Genomic DNA, 16,151 nt, shown 5'->3' on the forward strand with positions numbered 1-16,151 from the left:
CAAGCTCCATGAGATCTGCAGTCGTGTGTTCATTTTAGCCCAACAGCTTGCAAACTCATTTCGCTTCCAAAGGCCAAAAGCTTGTGCCAGGTTCAAACTTATTGGACAACAGCACGCACCAATTCTTAACACCCCTGAAATGCTTTATAGTTTTGTTCAAAGCTGAAAATTGCTTCAGGGTACCAAAAGCAGATTAGTAGATCACAGGTCAGCAAAAATTTACCCTTTTGGAAAGTTGGTCATAAGTTTGCCTTGAATTAAGTTATTACGCAGTTCTATCCTTTGATGCCATTTTTAAGTGTGTTTTATTCATTCATTTGGATGACTATAAATAAGTGTTTCCACTATGGAAAAGAAAGCTAGCACAGTACACTTTCATGACCGGGGAATGAACTGCTCTGAAGACATCTTCCAAAGGGCAAAGCTCAGAAAATAACTTGAATGTTCAATTCAGTTTTAAGTCCCTTGTAAAAAAAAAAAAAATGTAAAGAAACCAAGGCGCAGGATGACTTATTGCTTTTCTTCAGTCTGCTCAGTCTCTTTCTTCTCAGGAGCACTTTCTTTGCTTTCATCATTGGTTGCATCCTTCTTGGGAGTTTGGCTCTCTTCTTTTGAAGGCAACTCTATCTTCTCTTTTACAGATAATTCTTCCAGTTTCTCTGCAATTTTATCAGCAGTATTGATTTTTCCCAAGTCTGAGAATACAAAGAATAGGTTGATGAGGCAAGATGCACATTGCTTAAGTCAAATAACATCTTAATATCCCCCTAAAATTTGAGAGAAAGCAAGGCGAGACCCCCTGGGTGGTCTGGTGCTGCTCTAGGAATTTATTGCAATAAACCCCTGGTACCACCAATATCCTGCAAAGGTGTGAATTAGTATTTTAAAACGCTAAATCAATTGCTGTGGAATAAAATACAGGCTTAGCATACACATATTTAGGGTTTACACCACCAATTTAAGGCCATGCGTATTCTCCCTGATCAGGATATTGGCATAAGTGCTCGCACACAAATAAGTCAGTGTACCAAGACCAAGAGCAACTACCTTCCAGACAGTAAAGTAAGGAGTGTGCTAGATCAGGGACTTTCTCTAGCAGACCGAAAAAGCGCCAGGACTGAAGGTTGCAGTCAGGCACAGAGTGAGTCTGCAAAACGGCCAACATGCTGGATTAAAAAAAGCAGAGCAACCACATTGCATACATTTTAGGCTACAGTCATCAGGAAAATGAAGCAAGTCTTACTTACCCTTTGGACCTCTGCCCTTCACTTCATTTTTGCACTCGTCGAACTTTGCTTTAAATTTCTGAGCATCTGTCAGGAAAAATATAAAATGTTAAATACATGCTTGCACTTTATAGGTTGGTTCAACAGTAATGCTATTATATACAGAGCAAGTTATCCAGTCCGACATTCAGTTGGGATCTGGATAAAAAATACCAAGCCAAAGACTGCAGTCAGACATACATTTTAGGCTGCCCACTGAAACGTTATGGTGCAACAAAACACGCAGTGCTACCCACACGCTGCAATGTACCAGGAAGCCAACATCTTATAAATCTCACTAATTGGGCTAGTTACACCAACCGGTTTACTTGCAAGACACCATCCTCTGCAGGTCCCCCCCTCCCCCCCAGAACAGCCTCCCTCCATTTTGAGCCAGACCATAAATTCCCAAAACTCCTCAAGACCTTACTCTTCTCTACCTCTTTCCCTGCTCTCCTGCTTCCCTCCCTTTTCTCCCCCAACCTGCTCAGTTCACAAATTGATCGCCTGATGCACTCCAGAGCCTCATAGGTCCCAGGCTCCCCCGCCAGTCCTGCACTTTGCTCTGCACTAGTGCACTCTGAATATGTTCCATGAGAGTGGTAAACAGTCTGCACTTAAGTGCGCCCTGTCCAGTAGGGGCCTGGGTTGTGCCCCTCCCTCACACTTCCCGTCTGCACACTTGCACAACCTTGAATGTATTAGGCCTAGCAGGTGTCAGTCCCTTTCCCCCTTTGTCTCCCCCATTGATGACCAACTTATACCAATAAAAATGCATCTGGCCTACTATGCTAGTTATTGCCATTCGATCATTTGGCATCCTCAAGGCCCAAGAATAATGACTGTATCCCCTTGTTCCCTTCCAGCCTTTGAAGCACTACACTGGTGTACAAGAATTTTAGAAAGAAACAATTACAAGTCCACATCACCGCAGCCTAGGCAGTCTTGGAAGAGGATTAGCAACTGGAAATATGACTGAAGAACTACAGTGTTAGGCCATTAGTCGCCAACTAAAAAGACTGCGACCAGATACACCTCACCCATACCTAGAAATGAAGCCAGAGACCCACCAGCACCTTTCAGCTTTCCAGAGTTGAAGTCCCAGAAAAGACTGAGAAAACCGAGCTCTGCAAAACATTGGGCAGGTATCACAGACAGGCTATTTGTGTTTCCCCACTTATGGTTGAAAATAAAGACGCTGTAGAATTAGGGTTCACCTTCCAGGGCAGATGCTCCAACAATCATTTATGTACTGGAAGGGATTTACACAATGTGTCAAGTAGTCTATGAGCAACCCAGGCGTTCATTAGGAACAGAAATGCAGACGTAATGCCTTTTGTGAGATCCACCCCACAACTACTCCCATCCTTGAGCCTCCCTTAGTGGCACTCCTACCTTTTACACTACAGCACAGTCTTCCGAGTTCCCTCCCTCTGCACCTCAAGCTGCAGAAACGCTCTATACACCTGCTCGTCGAGGACTAAAGCCACAATTAAAACAAATGCATGGTGCACAACTACTGCAGCTGGTAGGATAGATCTGAGATCTTGAGTTGGAGTCTTCAGAGTAAAAATAAAGGAGTACAAATTGGCTTGCTAAGTGTTCATAAAGTATGACAAACTGCCAAAGAGTGCAATATCTACCACTGCACTGCCCACCCACTGCAAACAGCAAGGAAGTTTGAGACCAAGGCTCCTGTCAGGACTGTTGAGGGTCCTGGTCTCTACGCTGTGTGCAGGCTCACATAAGACCAAAGAAAAGGCACACGTGCAGATGGGGAAATAACGTATTCTTTAACATATCTGCTAACGGCTTAGCCTTCCAAACCCACGTGACCCTCCTCCCTAGCCCAGTATTTTAGAAGCTCTTACAATCTTAGCTTAGAGCCACCCACATAACGACGTGGGGTGGCTGAAGAAGTCCCCTTGCATCGTGACATCGCTTTGATCACATTTCTTCAATTAGCCTGAAGGGCTTTATGCAGCTGCGCCGAAGTCTCCCATGACATGAAGGTTCTTTAGCGAGAGCCATTTCCTTCCATTTGGTCTTCCTCAGAGGGTCCAGTCACCTTGGCATGACTCCTCTGAGCTTTAATGTCACTATCGCTGGACATTTCCCACCTCTCAGGGATGCGACCGGGAAATCTTTTGTAGCAAGATGAGTTTCACGTGACTTATTGTTGACCGGCTGTTACCATGTTGCCCTTCTTAGCAGTCACTACTAGCATTTCAGGAGCAAACGCCGAGTCGTCTTTTTGAATCTTTGGTTGACAAATGATGACTTGGCCTCCTAACTATCTAGCACTCTCGCCAGCTCCTTTTTTAATCAGTGCTGTTCATCATTTCCTTTTGTTCTAAATCATGAGTCTGGGCTTGTTGTTCAAGTGGTGTGGCACTTTGTTTGGACTCTCAGGTGGCTTCATTCTTATGATCCGCCGAACCTTTAGGCACGACGGGCTTACCCCTGTGGTGCTATGAGGAGTGTGACTATAGTCACGTAGCAACTGATGGAGCCTGTTCGAAGGGTTTGTTAACCAGATGTGCCATCTATAGGGACTCTTGATATTGGCCACGAAACACTCCGCAATTCCATTAGCCTGAGGCCATCATGGCGTTATCTTGCTGTGTATGAAACCCATGTAGTTGGAAAAAGTTTTCGAAGTCATTACTTCGGTCCATTATCGGTATGCCATAAACACATAGCATACGGTCTAGAGCAGGAATTACACAGTTGGCCGACGTGGAGTATGATCTGGGCATCTGGAAATCTCGAATTTTCATTGATGAGCATGGTAATATATTTTCCATTTGGCAGGGGCCCAAACTTGACCACCACCTCCTCCCAGGCACCTCCAGGTAGTATTGACATTTTTAAGGGATTTGGGGCGGCTTGGGAGCCACTAAGGCACATACATTACATTTTCCAGCCACTTGCTCAACAAGTGTCCAATTTTGGAAACCATACTTTTTCCCCTTGAAAGGAGTTTTGTGACCAGACCCTCATGACCTAGCTCGATTACACGTTCTCTTAGTGTTGAGGGTATGACAATCTTCGAGCCTTTCATCAGTATGAAATTCGCAATAACAGTCAGTTCATCTTTCACATGTACCAGAGCTTTGACATCTTTCAGTCTTTCCGATTTGGCTTGTTTGACATGAGGCATCAGTCTGTACACAGGCAGTGAGTTAATATATTTATGGCTTTCTCATCTGATTCTTTGCTTAGAGTAGATCATTCCACGGGCAGCTGCTGAACATTATGAATGTAATTAATGCAATTATATGCAACAGATGGATTGGCATTGGGTGGTCCAGCAGGGTGTCTTGACAGGAAGTCTGCAGGGTTATTTTCTTTTCCGGGGCAGTGTATTATGTCAAATTTGGGATCTAACCTTACTATTCTCGAAAGGCATTCTTGACTTTGGATCACCGAAGATTGTAATGAGGGAGTGATCAGTGATGACTGTAAAAGCTTTACAAGATAGAAAAAATGAAATTATTCACAGGCCCATACCACTAACCTTTTTTCAGCTTGTGAGTAAGCTTCTTCTGTCTTGAGGCTCCAGCTTGCGTAGGCCACCACAAATGTTTCATTAGGTTCTGCTGGGTTGCATGGTGTTAATATACCCCCAAGTCTCACGGGGCTGGCATCCACCATTACTTCAGTTTTCTTTTCAGTGTCAAAATATGCCATGTTATCAGCCTAAGTGATGTCGTCACTAATGGTTTCAGAAGTGTGGTTCTTACGTGTGAGGAGGCATAGTGGGTTACTCACTGTCGCATAGTCTGGTATATATCAAGAACAGTACCTAGCCAAACCAAGAAAATCGTAGTTCTGATATATTCTGTGGGGGCTGAGTTGAGAGCAGTCACTTTCTGGATCAGGTCTCATTCCCTTTTCTGTAAATGTGTCCAAAGAATCTTAAGTCTTTATGAAATTCACACTTGGATCTTTTGAGCATGAGACCCGCTGTTTAAAGGGATTAGCACACTGTAGAGCTGCATCATATTCTTCTTTCGTCTTTCCATACATAAGTACATCATCTGATTAGTTCAGGCAGTTTGGGACATGTCAGATGACTATGTACTTCTTCCTGAAAGATCTCTGCTGCCTATGAAATACCAAAGCGCAGTCCTTTGTATTTGAAAAGTCCTAGGTGAGTCACAAATGTGGTAATGTACCTTGATTCTGAAGCAATTTCGATTTCATATCCTTTAGTTAAATCTAGTTTTGAAAAACACTTGGCTCCATGCAACAGATTAATCTGTTATTCTTGGGGCTTGGTGTCTTTCGATAGCCTCATTTGCTCTTCTCATATCCAATCCAATTGATCCCTCAGGTACTGGTACTATCACCGGATATATGACATGCTGTTTTAATAATTTGTTGATGGCATCTTCTACTTTGTGTTGGATATTTATGGGTATGCCCCTGTAATGCTGAGCAATGGGTTTTATTTCCAGCTTAATGTGAAGGGGACTTTTCCCATTCTTAAGTTTTCCTAACCCGTTGAATAGTTTTGGAAAAGTAGCCTCAATGTCTTCTGGTCGACTGAAGTACTTGTGAGCCATGAGTTGGTATATGTGTACTAGTCCCATGTCCACCGCAGTCTTAAGAGTATGCAACCACTTTTTGCTCCAGTTTAACACATGTACCCGAACTTTTGCCGTGTGTCTCTTATGGGCAAACAACTGATGTTACTCCTTTACAGGGTAAAGTCGTGGTGGAGCCATATGGGTAGATGTCTACTATTGCTTTTCTGAGTCTTAAGAGGATTTGGTAGCAAATCATAGGCCTCTTGACTCATGTTGACCGTGGCGCCAGCATCAATGAGGAAATCTACAGGTGTGTTTACTTGAATGCTCAGAATAGGACTGTTGGCTGGCTGTGCTATTGTTTAAGGCCCACACATCCTTTTTCCGTTAGTCTCCTAATGGACAGATCGCTGCTGGAAGGGGATGTAATTTCAATGTACCAGACATAGCATCTTCTGTGCCACTTTGAGATGTCAGAAGATGCCGTTAGAAATGTTTCTGTAATCTCTCCCATCACACCTTTCCCATCTTTGATCGGGGCCTGGCCCTTCAGGTGAAATTGTAGGAGTCAACCTTCTTGACTCTGTGAAAGCTTTCTATAGAATTGGTTGAAATGAGGCATTCTTGCACATGGCTCTGTAATGGTCATATCCACCGCAGGCTGCACATGTCTGACCCATAGCCGGGCATTCTCCAGCATGAGGGTATTCGTAACCACGTCTGTAGCAGGTAGCTTCATTTTGAATAAAGTTTAGGTCGATTTACAGTGGATAGTAATTTAGGGCCACTTCTTGGTCAGAAGAATGTCTAATTGGGATCCAACTGCAGCTTCCATGCGGGCTAGGGCAAGAATTTCATCAAGTGAGTTTTTGAGGAAGTTTCTTGCAAAAAGTATGCAAGTCACATTGAGATGTAAGAGCCTCTTTGGTAGAACAATGAAATTCATAATACTTCAATTTGATTTGCAAACGCATTACATAGTTGTCTAGGATTAGACTCTCTTGACGAGTGGTGTGGAATAGTCTTTCATAATCCACATTGGTTAAAGGGGTAAGTATTCTGTTAATTTACAATGTAACTATTGATGTGTGGCAGTGCTCAGATTAATCAGCTCCACTATTAGGTCTCTTACTGCAGGCTCCACTGCCATGGATGGGGTATTCTTGAGTCTGGTATCTTTGAGTCCTATCGCCCCAACATAGAAATTAAAAATCACATAACCACGTGGCCCATCTGGGTCCTAAGTTGCTAGTGTCTCATATTAAAAACATGTGGTAACTAATATTTGTGAGCCTACACTTGGGGTAGTTGTGCGTGGATGAGCCTACGAGGACGTGCAAGTTTCTTCAGACATGTTGACTGTAGTATTGTATAATTGTATATTAGTGGGGATCCATTTGTCAGTATTATTGTATGTGTAAATCCTAGACTGTAGTAGAATGCAGGTTTTCCTTCCCTTTTTTCTCTTTTAGGCTGGGATGGAGTTCTTTCCTTTGATCGCCCTCTCTTCAGACCCCACTACACTGCTTTAATTGCAAAAGACTGCGTATGTATTATGGCTATCCGGGTAGCCCTTCTTCAATATTTCCACCTTCACTTTCCAGAACAACATCTGTTTTTGCTTAAATAGTAAAAACGGTGCTGGGCTTCCAGCCCGCTTTCCTTCCTCTTTCCCTTTATTGATTTTTCTTTAGCAATGGGTTCGGTGAGGTACTATGCGCGCACTGTAGGCGCCTAATATTGCCATGTTTTTATACTTTCCCCCCTTAACGGTGCTGGGCTTCGTTTCCCCGTGGCATCCAGATGCTCGCTGACACGTGCGATCTGATAGACTGCACCCTCCACGTCATTTACTGTCTTTCCTGACAGGATTCTTGCTTCACGATGCAGGCTTCAGGCTCGCAGAATCCTCGCCGCCAGCTGTCAGGACCCTCAAGCACCCTTTGCAAGGGTCCTGGACTCAACGCGGTGTGCAGGCTCACATGAGGCCAAAGAACACGCGGAGATGGGGAAAATAAACGTCTTTATTCTTTCACAACATAACTGCCAAGCCTTCCAGACCCACGTGAACCTCTAGCCCCACCCTCCTCCCTAGCCCACGGTATATTAGAATCTCTTACACACAACGATGGGGGTGGCTGGAGAAGTCACCTTGCATCCTGACAGCTCCCATGCCTGGATTGAAGACAGTAACACTGAAACACATCAAGTGTTTTTTCCATACATGTGAAGGCCACCCAGTCCTATTTTCATCGAATTCTGGCACTTTGTCACAAAATTCTAAAGGAAAAAAAAGACTGGGTGTCCTCATGCATGGAATGGGGAAGTGAGCAGTCTACAATCCAGCTACTACAAAATCAAATTAATAAAAGGTCCCACTGGTCAGAGCTTCAGGCTAAAGGTTCTAGATAGTTATATGGAAAGCAACAACAAATGCCTTAACCAAGTCAAATAAATAAAAAGCAAAAGTTACAAATGCCACAGAACTGCCAACAAAAAGTTAAACATGAAGGGCATTAAAAACAAAAACGCTGCTGAAAGTAAGACCGCTCAGCATTTACAACACGAGTTTAGTACAAAAACGTTAAACATGCTGCAGCAGCTGTGAACAGATTAACAAATTTAAGGCAAACGTTTTGTGCTTCAGGGATCTGCAACCTGATGTTTGGACTCCAACTAGCCCTGTCCAGCATATTTAATTGTTAAGGATCATAAAGTTGTAGTCCAAACCATGGAACCACAGGCTGCAGACCTTTCTGCTAGTTATATGCATACGATTACAGGACTAGGCAATTCCAAGTTTGGTTTCCTTACTTTCTGCATTTAAAAAGCGAATTGCCAAGAGTTCAGGTTTAGGCGCTTCATCTGCATAATCAGCGTATGTATTCCAGACCCATGCACGGTCACTGCCAGCATTGGGTTTCAGCTCCATTAGTGGTGTTACTAAGAGAAAATACAATAAGAATCAATTACAGAAAATAGAATAGGTGTAAACCAGCACGCTGTTCTTTGACACAGCGCAACAACGTTAGTAATGACGTGTAACCTCAAAGGGGGAAAAGCCCTGCTATACACCCCCAAACCAACCCACTGCAGAAAAGTCGAGACATTCTATTGTAGAAATTGCTAACAAAAAAACAATGACATAGTTAAGATGTAACGAGTGGTCCAGAAGGGGCCAAGAGCCAAAAGCGAGGCCTCTGCTTTGACTACACATTCTGAGAGACTGGCTTGAAATAAGACTACAAGAGCAATGGAACAATGCCGGGATACGTACGATAATGATTTGCACAGATCTTCAGTGTCTTATCTCTCCTCATAAGAAGACGAATGGTTCCCCTCTCTCTGTGCTTCAGCAGTTTTACATCACCCGTGCCTCGCTCCTTCCACTCCGGCGGTTCATTTTCCGATGCAAATCTAAATAGTTTTGCGCGCCTTGAGGAAAGAATAAATAGATTCAATTCCACACGAGACTAAAAGCATGCATTACCAAATATACCAAGCAACAAGCACTTAGCACTAAAAAATGTAACGTCCGCGATTTCCTTAAGCGCTGTCTCAATTTAATGAAACTACAGAAAAGGAAATTTGGAAATGTCTAGATTACAGACATGTACTTGTAATTTGAGAGACATCTGAAGGGATTTACACCATTTACATAACCTTGCAGGGCTGACCAATAAGTTGAGCAATCACTCACAAACTGGTCCATGGATGTCATGGTAAAGGCCTGCAGGATTTATGAAGAGACTAGCATTGTGTGGGAGCAGGGCCCCCCCCGCCCCCAACCCTCCCCCCCCAAGTCACCTGGATGCACAGTAGAGAAAACAAGCAAGCAAAACTTTTGAGGGGGATCAGAGTGGTTATATGACGTTGAGGCAATGAGAAGTTATGTTCTCTTTTATAGGTGTTAACGATTTTTTAAAAAACCCTGGCCGTGGATTAGAGGATGGCAATCTCTTATGGTTAACAGGAAAAAACTGAAGTCCAGCCAAATCCAATCAAGGTAAGTAGCAGAGCAGTAACCCTTAGACTTACAAAGGGGGTGTGAGATTGGTCTAGGGCTAAGATGAGTACTTTCCAGTTAGACAGAAGTACACAAATAGACAGAAGTACACAAATCTACAATGATTAGGCCTCTAAAGTACACAATATCAAACCTCTAAGTATTATAACACCCCTGTAGAAGTTAGAAAATCATTTCATTCAAATCCAGTGCAATACAGGTAAGCAGTCAAATGTATATGCGCTGTATAAACACTAGTTATGTGAAACTTAGAAAGTCCAGCCCTGAGAAGGATTTGTAATCTAAAGTCAACCGTTCCAAAATATCTACTTTTCAGGTAGGTGAGAGAAATGGGGTGAGCCAGGACTTAACACCCATGTAACTACCCCTATGGAGGACAGCGGAAGGGGTATGTTATATTACCGCCCCCTACTATTTCACTTCGGAGGTTCTGGAGTCCTCTGGGAACATGTCCTTCTCTGCTTGGTGTAGGGGAGGATTGGTCCAAAAAGACCCCCCTTGCCTACATCCCCTCCCCCGGTGAGGGCCATGGCTCATCGGGCTTCCCCTCCTTACCACCAGGGCCCAGGTGGCGGATGGCTCACCTGCTGAAGACATTGCCCAAACATTGAATTTAGCTAGGCCTCGGGAACCATTTTGTCTAATAAAGATGGTGTGAGCTCGGCGCACTGCAGCGCAGCCCCCTGGCAGATCCGCTGTGAGCCCGTTCCCACGAACAAGACGGACATGAGCTAGTGTAAGATACCAACACTAACATTTCACCTTCCGCAGTGTATCACTGCTCCCAACATGACCCGGCCAGCAGAGCCTGGGTGGAAAAAGAACTGTAAAATGGCCCTCGGATAAAAGCAAAAGTTCCCAAATACTAATGCCAAAACTACCTGCGATGGGCGCATTTTCTCCACAAACCTCTGATTAGAAAACCTGTACAACGTATAGATATGACAGAATGCATGTTCACATGGCATTAGCAATGAAGCACCCACACCACTGCAGTTATGTACAAATAGTAGAAGCGTCCCGGGGGGGGTATTTGTTATGCGTATCATTGAAAGGTTTACACCCCACGGTCCCGCGCCATAACCAAACTAATGCTGCTAGAGTGCAAAGAAAGACAAATGCAACTGTAGAGAGGGCTCGTGTGAAGGACGTGCGAGAATGCACCCTTCATGTGTGTATGCCCAAGCCCCTTATGTGCCACTACCGTCATGTACGGTGGCGAGTCGTTTTCTATGTGCTCCACCAACCTCACTACTACCACCTCACTTACTGTAAATGTATATGCATATACTAAAATGTTGTAGTTGTTAAAACAGTGTACAAATAATGTGCTCGGACTGGCTATATTTGAGAGGCATTTAGCAAAGTTAAAATGTAAGCTTTGGAATGATTCAATGAGTATTGTATAGTATTCGAATGTTTACGCTTTCACCTAAAATCGGCAACACACGAGGAAGATACCTTTGTGAATATGTGCAAGGCCATTCCCCCTCCCTCCCCGAGAAGCCTGTCAGACGAGAGCAGAGGCCCCGTGCCGCACATCTCCACCTCTCCCAACTAGGCTGGAGCCGCTTCAAAGATTTGTAGTTCCCTCTGCAGCACCCAAGGCCACGACCCGCCACCTGCATTATTTACAGCCCAGCAGTAAACCTCTGCCTGAATACACAACTCCAGAGGCGCCCTGCCCTCTCTTACACCCCACAACCCACCGGATCACCTTAGGTTAATGGCCCCTGTAAAATTAGGACACCCTATATTATGGCAACATTACAGCAACACATTCATAACGACTTCTAACAAGACAGGAGGACATGTACCATCTGTCCCATGCCCTGAGACCCTGCCCCACGACCTATGGTACCCGGTCAACAGGACACTGGTAACCATGTACTGATGAATCGCCATCAAACCCCTCTCAAGGTGCATTCCTCCTGTGTTGCATTAACCTGTAGCATAACCTATTGGGAGATTTACTAAAGAGAATAATATTGCAAATGACTGAATGACTGCGGTGTGCATGGCCTAGGGCAAAGAAGTCAGGAAAAGACCTTCATCTCTGACACTGGCACAACAACACCGCCCGGATGGACCCAGCTGACCCGCCAGGCCCAGCCCAACCCACGAGGTTGACCAGTGACGTCCTCCAGCCAAGACCAACCACATCACAGCAGCACCTATAGCTAGTCGTCGCCACCCAATCCCATTGAACTTGTGCCCCCTATAGTGTGTAGGTTTTGATGACGTTTTTTGTAAATATAGACGCCTGTCTTTGCTATTGTCAGGCAGAGCGCTCTCGGAGTTTGCAGAGTTCTTTGCATGCCCTATTCTGATTGATAAACTCCCATCTACGCTCACCCGCACTTTGTCTTGGCCTTATTCCCACTCTGGGAGAGTCTATCACTGTCTCTCATTGCAGGGAGGATCGTGCTGGTTGGGGACGCTTGCCTTCATTGGTCAAAGTATTTGGGGCAGGGTTGCAGGTGCAGGAATCACTTTAGGCACAAGCTTTACAATGGATTCAGTACCTGAATCTCTGTTCCAGACACTATCAAGTGTAGTAGGTGACCTCCAGGGAGCAAAGAACAAGGATTTGCAATGGGAATCGGTTGACAAAGGAGCGACTTCTGTTGGGTTTAGAAGGCTGAAAGTACAGGCACAGGCCCCTTGTAGCGCGAAAGATCCTCCAAGTTCCAAAGATGCACTTAAAACTACTGCAGCAACATAGCCCAGGGAAGAGCTGGTCATTCCAAGGACACTCCGAGGCATGGACCCTCAGTGAGGGAGACTGGTTCTTAAGATCATGACAGAGGCAGGGCTTCACCGGGAATGGTCAGCTGCAACAGTAGTCTTTAGGTCGTAAACAGGCTGCCCTTCTTTGTAGGGGTATTGAAACTCCATGATCACTCGAATGGCTACAGGATTCCCTTTATCTAAGATTTGGACAGGAAGCACGCACAGATCTAACATTGAAACTGGCAGTGGCTATCCAAACATGACTAGCCACACATTGGTACGGGCCACATTATCTGTTGCTGGGCACAGACCACCCCAGCTCCCACATCCGGGCACACACACAACCACCTTGCCAGGGAAAGCAGAGGCTCTAATGTGAAGGGCTTTCAATATGGTAATTTCAGACCCAATGGCAAGAAGAGGGCCAAAGAAAGGCAAAAATCTGTGGCATAGCCTTTATGCTATTCATGGCATGTTCTAAAATTTTAAAAAAAGGTGCACAAATAAAAATTCTAAAAAATTGAAACCTGCTGCCTCTAGCACATACTGGACATTGCACGTGTAACCACAAACTTGCAAAATAAAGTTTGTATACGAAGTTTCACTTTAAGCTGATGCAGCTTTAAAAACAAGAAATTCTCCAAAGGATAGTCTCGGACTGATGCTCATCAAGGAAAAAAGCAGGTGGCTTTACTTCTGTCAGGTCATGAGTCAAAGCAAAAAGAAATTGAGTCCCAGAGGTCTATGGAAGGAAAGCAGTATAAAAAAATTATAGTAAAACATTCTTACCTCTATTTGAATTTATAAAGCGCACAAGGTGGTTCTGGGGCATTGCGCCGCTGTTACAAGAATGCTTAGTCACACAATGTCACCTGCCTGTGGTTCCTGGTTACATTGAACCCTTTGCCAGAAGGCGAGTAGTACAGTGAGGATACCGGCAGTAAGATAGCTTTTAAGCTAAAATTCCTATTGAGGGAACAGGGCCACTTTTTAGGTGTCCAACATTCTTCCCCGCACACTTTGTTCCTTGAAAAGCCCCCTGGCCACCACAAAGTAAGCCACCTATTACATCACGTTTTACTGTGTAGGAAGGTGTATTACGGTATTCAAAGCTTTAGATATTTGGAAGGAGTATTCTCCCCCCCCTATTTTTTTTAAAGTTGAAGCAAAATGATTTTTAGGGAGTATAATTAATTCTTAATGGGAATATTTGTTTTTAACAAATGTAATTATTTCTCTGCACCTTGTTTAAAAGATACAGGTTTCCTTATTCCATCAGGCAGTAATCGTTTCTTCCTGCGGTACCAAGTGCACTCCCAGCCCAAACATCCATGGAGCTGTGTGGGTGAAAGCAGGGGCACACGGTTCTGTGTCCTTTTCTTATTTTTCATTGGGATTATGTTTACTACCCATTTTATGTTCTGGGAGTACTTGCCTATTTTAGCGAGTAAAAGTGGCTGATACCCCCCCCCCCCATCTGTAGTGCTGATTGTATTGGCCCACCACCTAGGTTGGATTTTATTGATACAAAACATGGTTATAGGTAAATAATCAATATGGTTGATCATAATAAATCATATTTTTGGGCACCGGGTACAGAGATGACCCCCTCTGGCCCGTGCCGCCTTGCCACCACAGGCCAGCCTGCTGCTGACTAACTGCCTAGGCATCCAGGGTCTCCAGGGTGAACTGCACCCATATATTCTCCTGGGAGGGTGAGGTATTTATAAACTCACCCCCCTGCCTTCCATGTACTAGATCCTGCAGCCTGCCTCTTACATGCAGTTAGATGGCCTCTCCTTGGTGAGGCCCTGCGGCAAACGAGTCTTGTCTGCACGACCACCGCCCTAATCCACACCCCCCCGCCCTATCAAAGGCAGTTCGCACCGGGGTACTTGTGCTGCCAAGTGAGCTGTCAGGGAGCGATAAAGGCCAAGGAGGTGCCAAAGACCATGTACACTTGAAAGTGGTCTATAGAGCATGGGTTGTTCCCATGTCTACCTCCAGACCCCGTGTCTCCTGCCAAGCATCCCCCTTCATGCTGGACGGCCCCCTGCAAACCGCATAATGCCACGACATATACACGTCATTCATTCACAAACACCCCTGTTTCGAATTCTTTATAACCCACTTCATATTTCTAATGAGAACTTCTTTGCGCTTTGCTAGTCAACCCGTGAAGGTGCTGGTTATCTGCTCTTCGTCTCTGTGAACTTCCGTGACCACTTCCAGGAAACTCGTCAGTTTGCAACCTGTGAATTGCTCCCTGTTCTACGACAAGAAACTACTCTGATCCCTGCATCTAACTGTTTGTTCGTCAAGGTAAGGCCATGTACCATAATCATTTTGCGTCCAATTTCTTTTCGTTCAAGACAGTACATGCAAGGAACTAGTCACATGTTCTGAGTTTACATTGGTATTCATAGAGAATTGTTGATCTTTACTTTTCAGAACTTTCCACAATGCCTGCCTGTTCCATTGGCGGTGGCCCTTCGAAGACCCATAATAAATCTGAAGGTACTATAATGCATGTTTTCCCTAAGACAATAGATCAGATAAGAGAATGGGTCCGATATTGCGGATATCCACCGTCTGAGCTTGAAAGTAGAGTCCTAGAAGTCTTTGCGGACAAGAGGGGTGATCGATACCGCATCTGCAGCAGGCACTTTAGCTCAGACATGTACTCCACATCATTGCTAATAAAGAAGAACACCGCGAGCGAGGCGAAAATTGCTCTCAACCGCTATTCCCACTATTTGTCCACATCCCTCCACTGGTGAGTCAAGTTTACGTATTTATCTCTCGGCCTTGCGGTAGTGTGTAGCATCAGCCAACAATAATTTCCCCATTTATGTATCCACTCAATATGAAGGCGGAAGATTCTCCATCCGTGTCGTTATTGCAGTCATCAGCCACTTCAAGCGCCTATCGGGTAATCTTACTTAGCTATTCTGCCACTGACTTGTTTTAGGCATGTAAATCAATAGTTTTAATTTATCGTGTAATTATTTTACCTAATGGTACACCCTTGTACTCGTCCTCTAGTCTTTGTTTTCAGTTATAATTATTGTTATCCAAAATAATGCAAGTACTGTCTTTCAGGGAGATGCTGAGGAGTCCAACTTATTGACGACAACCGTTGAGGTCACTCAGATGCTCGAGGTACGTTTCCGGACAGTTCCATCGATGGAGATCATCAGATCTTGCATTCTTGTAGCGTGATTGTTACACACAATGTTTCTTTCGTTTTTAGCCATTGATATGTCCTTCTGTCGTCGCCCTCCTATGTGTCTTCTTTTTTCAATATTGTGTTCATTACTAATGAAAGTCCTATGTTTCAGGGAGTCGATGGAGCATTAGTCCAAGAAGGGGGAGCATGCAGTTACGGGTCGGCGCAACAGCTTGCAGAGGTGTGCACCGCAGTTACAGCGTCCCTTGATGTTCTTATGCATTTCGAGGTATGGATACTGACAGTTCGATCAAGCGAAATCATATGACGTGATTACATCCGCTATACTTCCTTCTTTATTAACGCAAGTACTATGTTTCAGGGAGATGACGGAGCTTCTTCTACAAGAACATCACCCCTAG

General features: G+C 44.5%; 1 protein-coding gene and 1 non-coding gene across 2 annotated transcripts in view; both read right to left on the bottom strand.

The window, feature by feature from the left end:
- Positions 1 to 281: 281 nt before the first annotated feature.
- LOC138493080 (uncharacterized) overlaps positions 282 to 16,151 on the bottom strand; it is a 40,313-nt gene continuing 24,443 nt past the window's right edge. The window contains exons 2-5 of the mRNA XM_069620299.1: positions 9,078 to 9,273; positions 8,615 to 8,743; positions 1,248 to 1,313; positions 282 to 695 (exon numbers count right to left, since the gene is read on the bottom strand). Coding sequence (XP_069476400.1) covers positions 511 to 695; positions 1,248 to 1,313; positions 8,615 to 8,743; positions 9,078 to 9,273 — 576 coding nt within the window. The 3' untranslated portion in view covers positions 282 to 510. The remainder of the gene's footprint in view (positions 696 to 1,247; positions 1,314 to 8,614; positions 8,744 to 9,077; positions 9,274 to 16,151) is intronic.
- On the bottom strand, positions 1,019 to 1,151 carry LOC138496884 (small nucleolar RNA SNORA77). The gene has a single exon (XR_011278342.1). It is a non-coding gene; the product is annotated as a small nucleolar RNA SNORA77 (small nucleolar RNA).

This window comes from Ambystoma mexicanum, chromosome 10 (assembly GCF_040938575.1).
Source record: "Ambystoma mexicanum isolate Mex_15411 chromosome 10, UKY_AmexF1_1, whole genome shotgun sequence".
NCBI lineage: Eukaryota > Metazoa > Chordata > Amphibia > Caudata > Ambystomatidae > Ambystoma > Ambystoma mexicanum.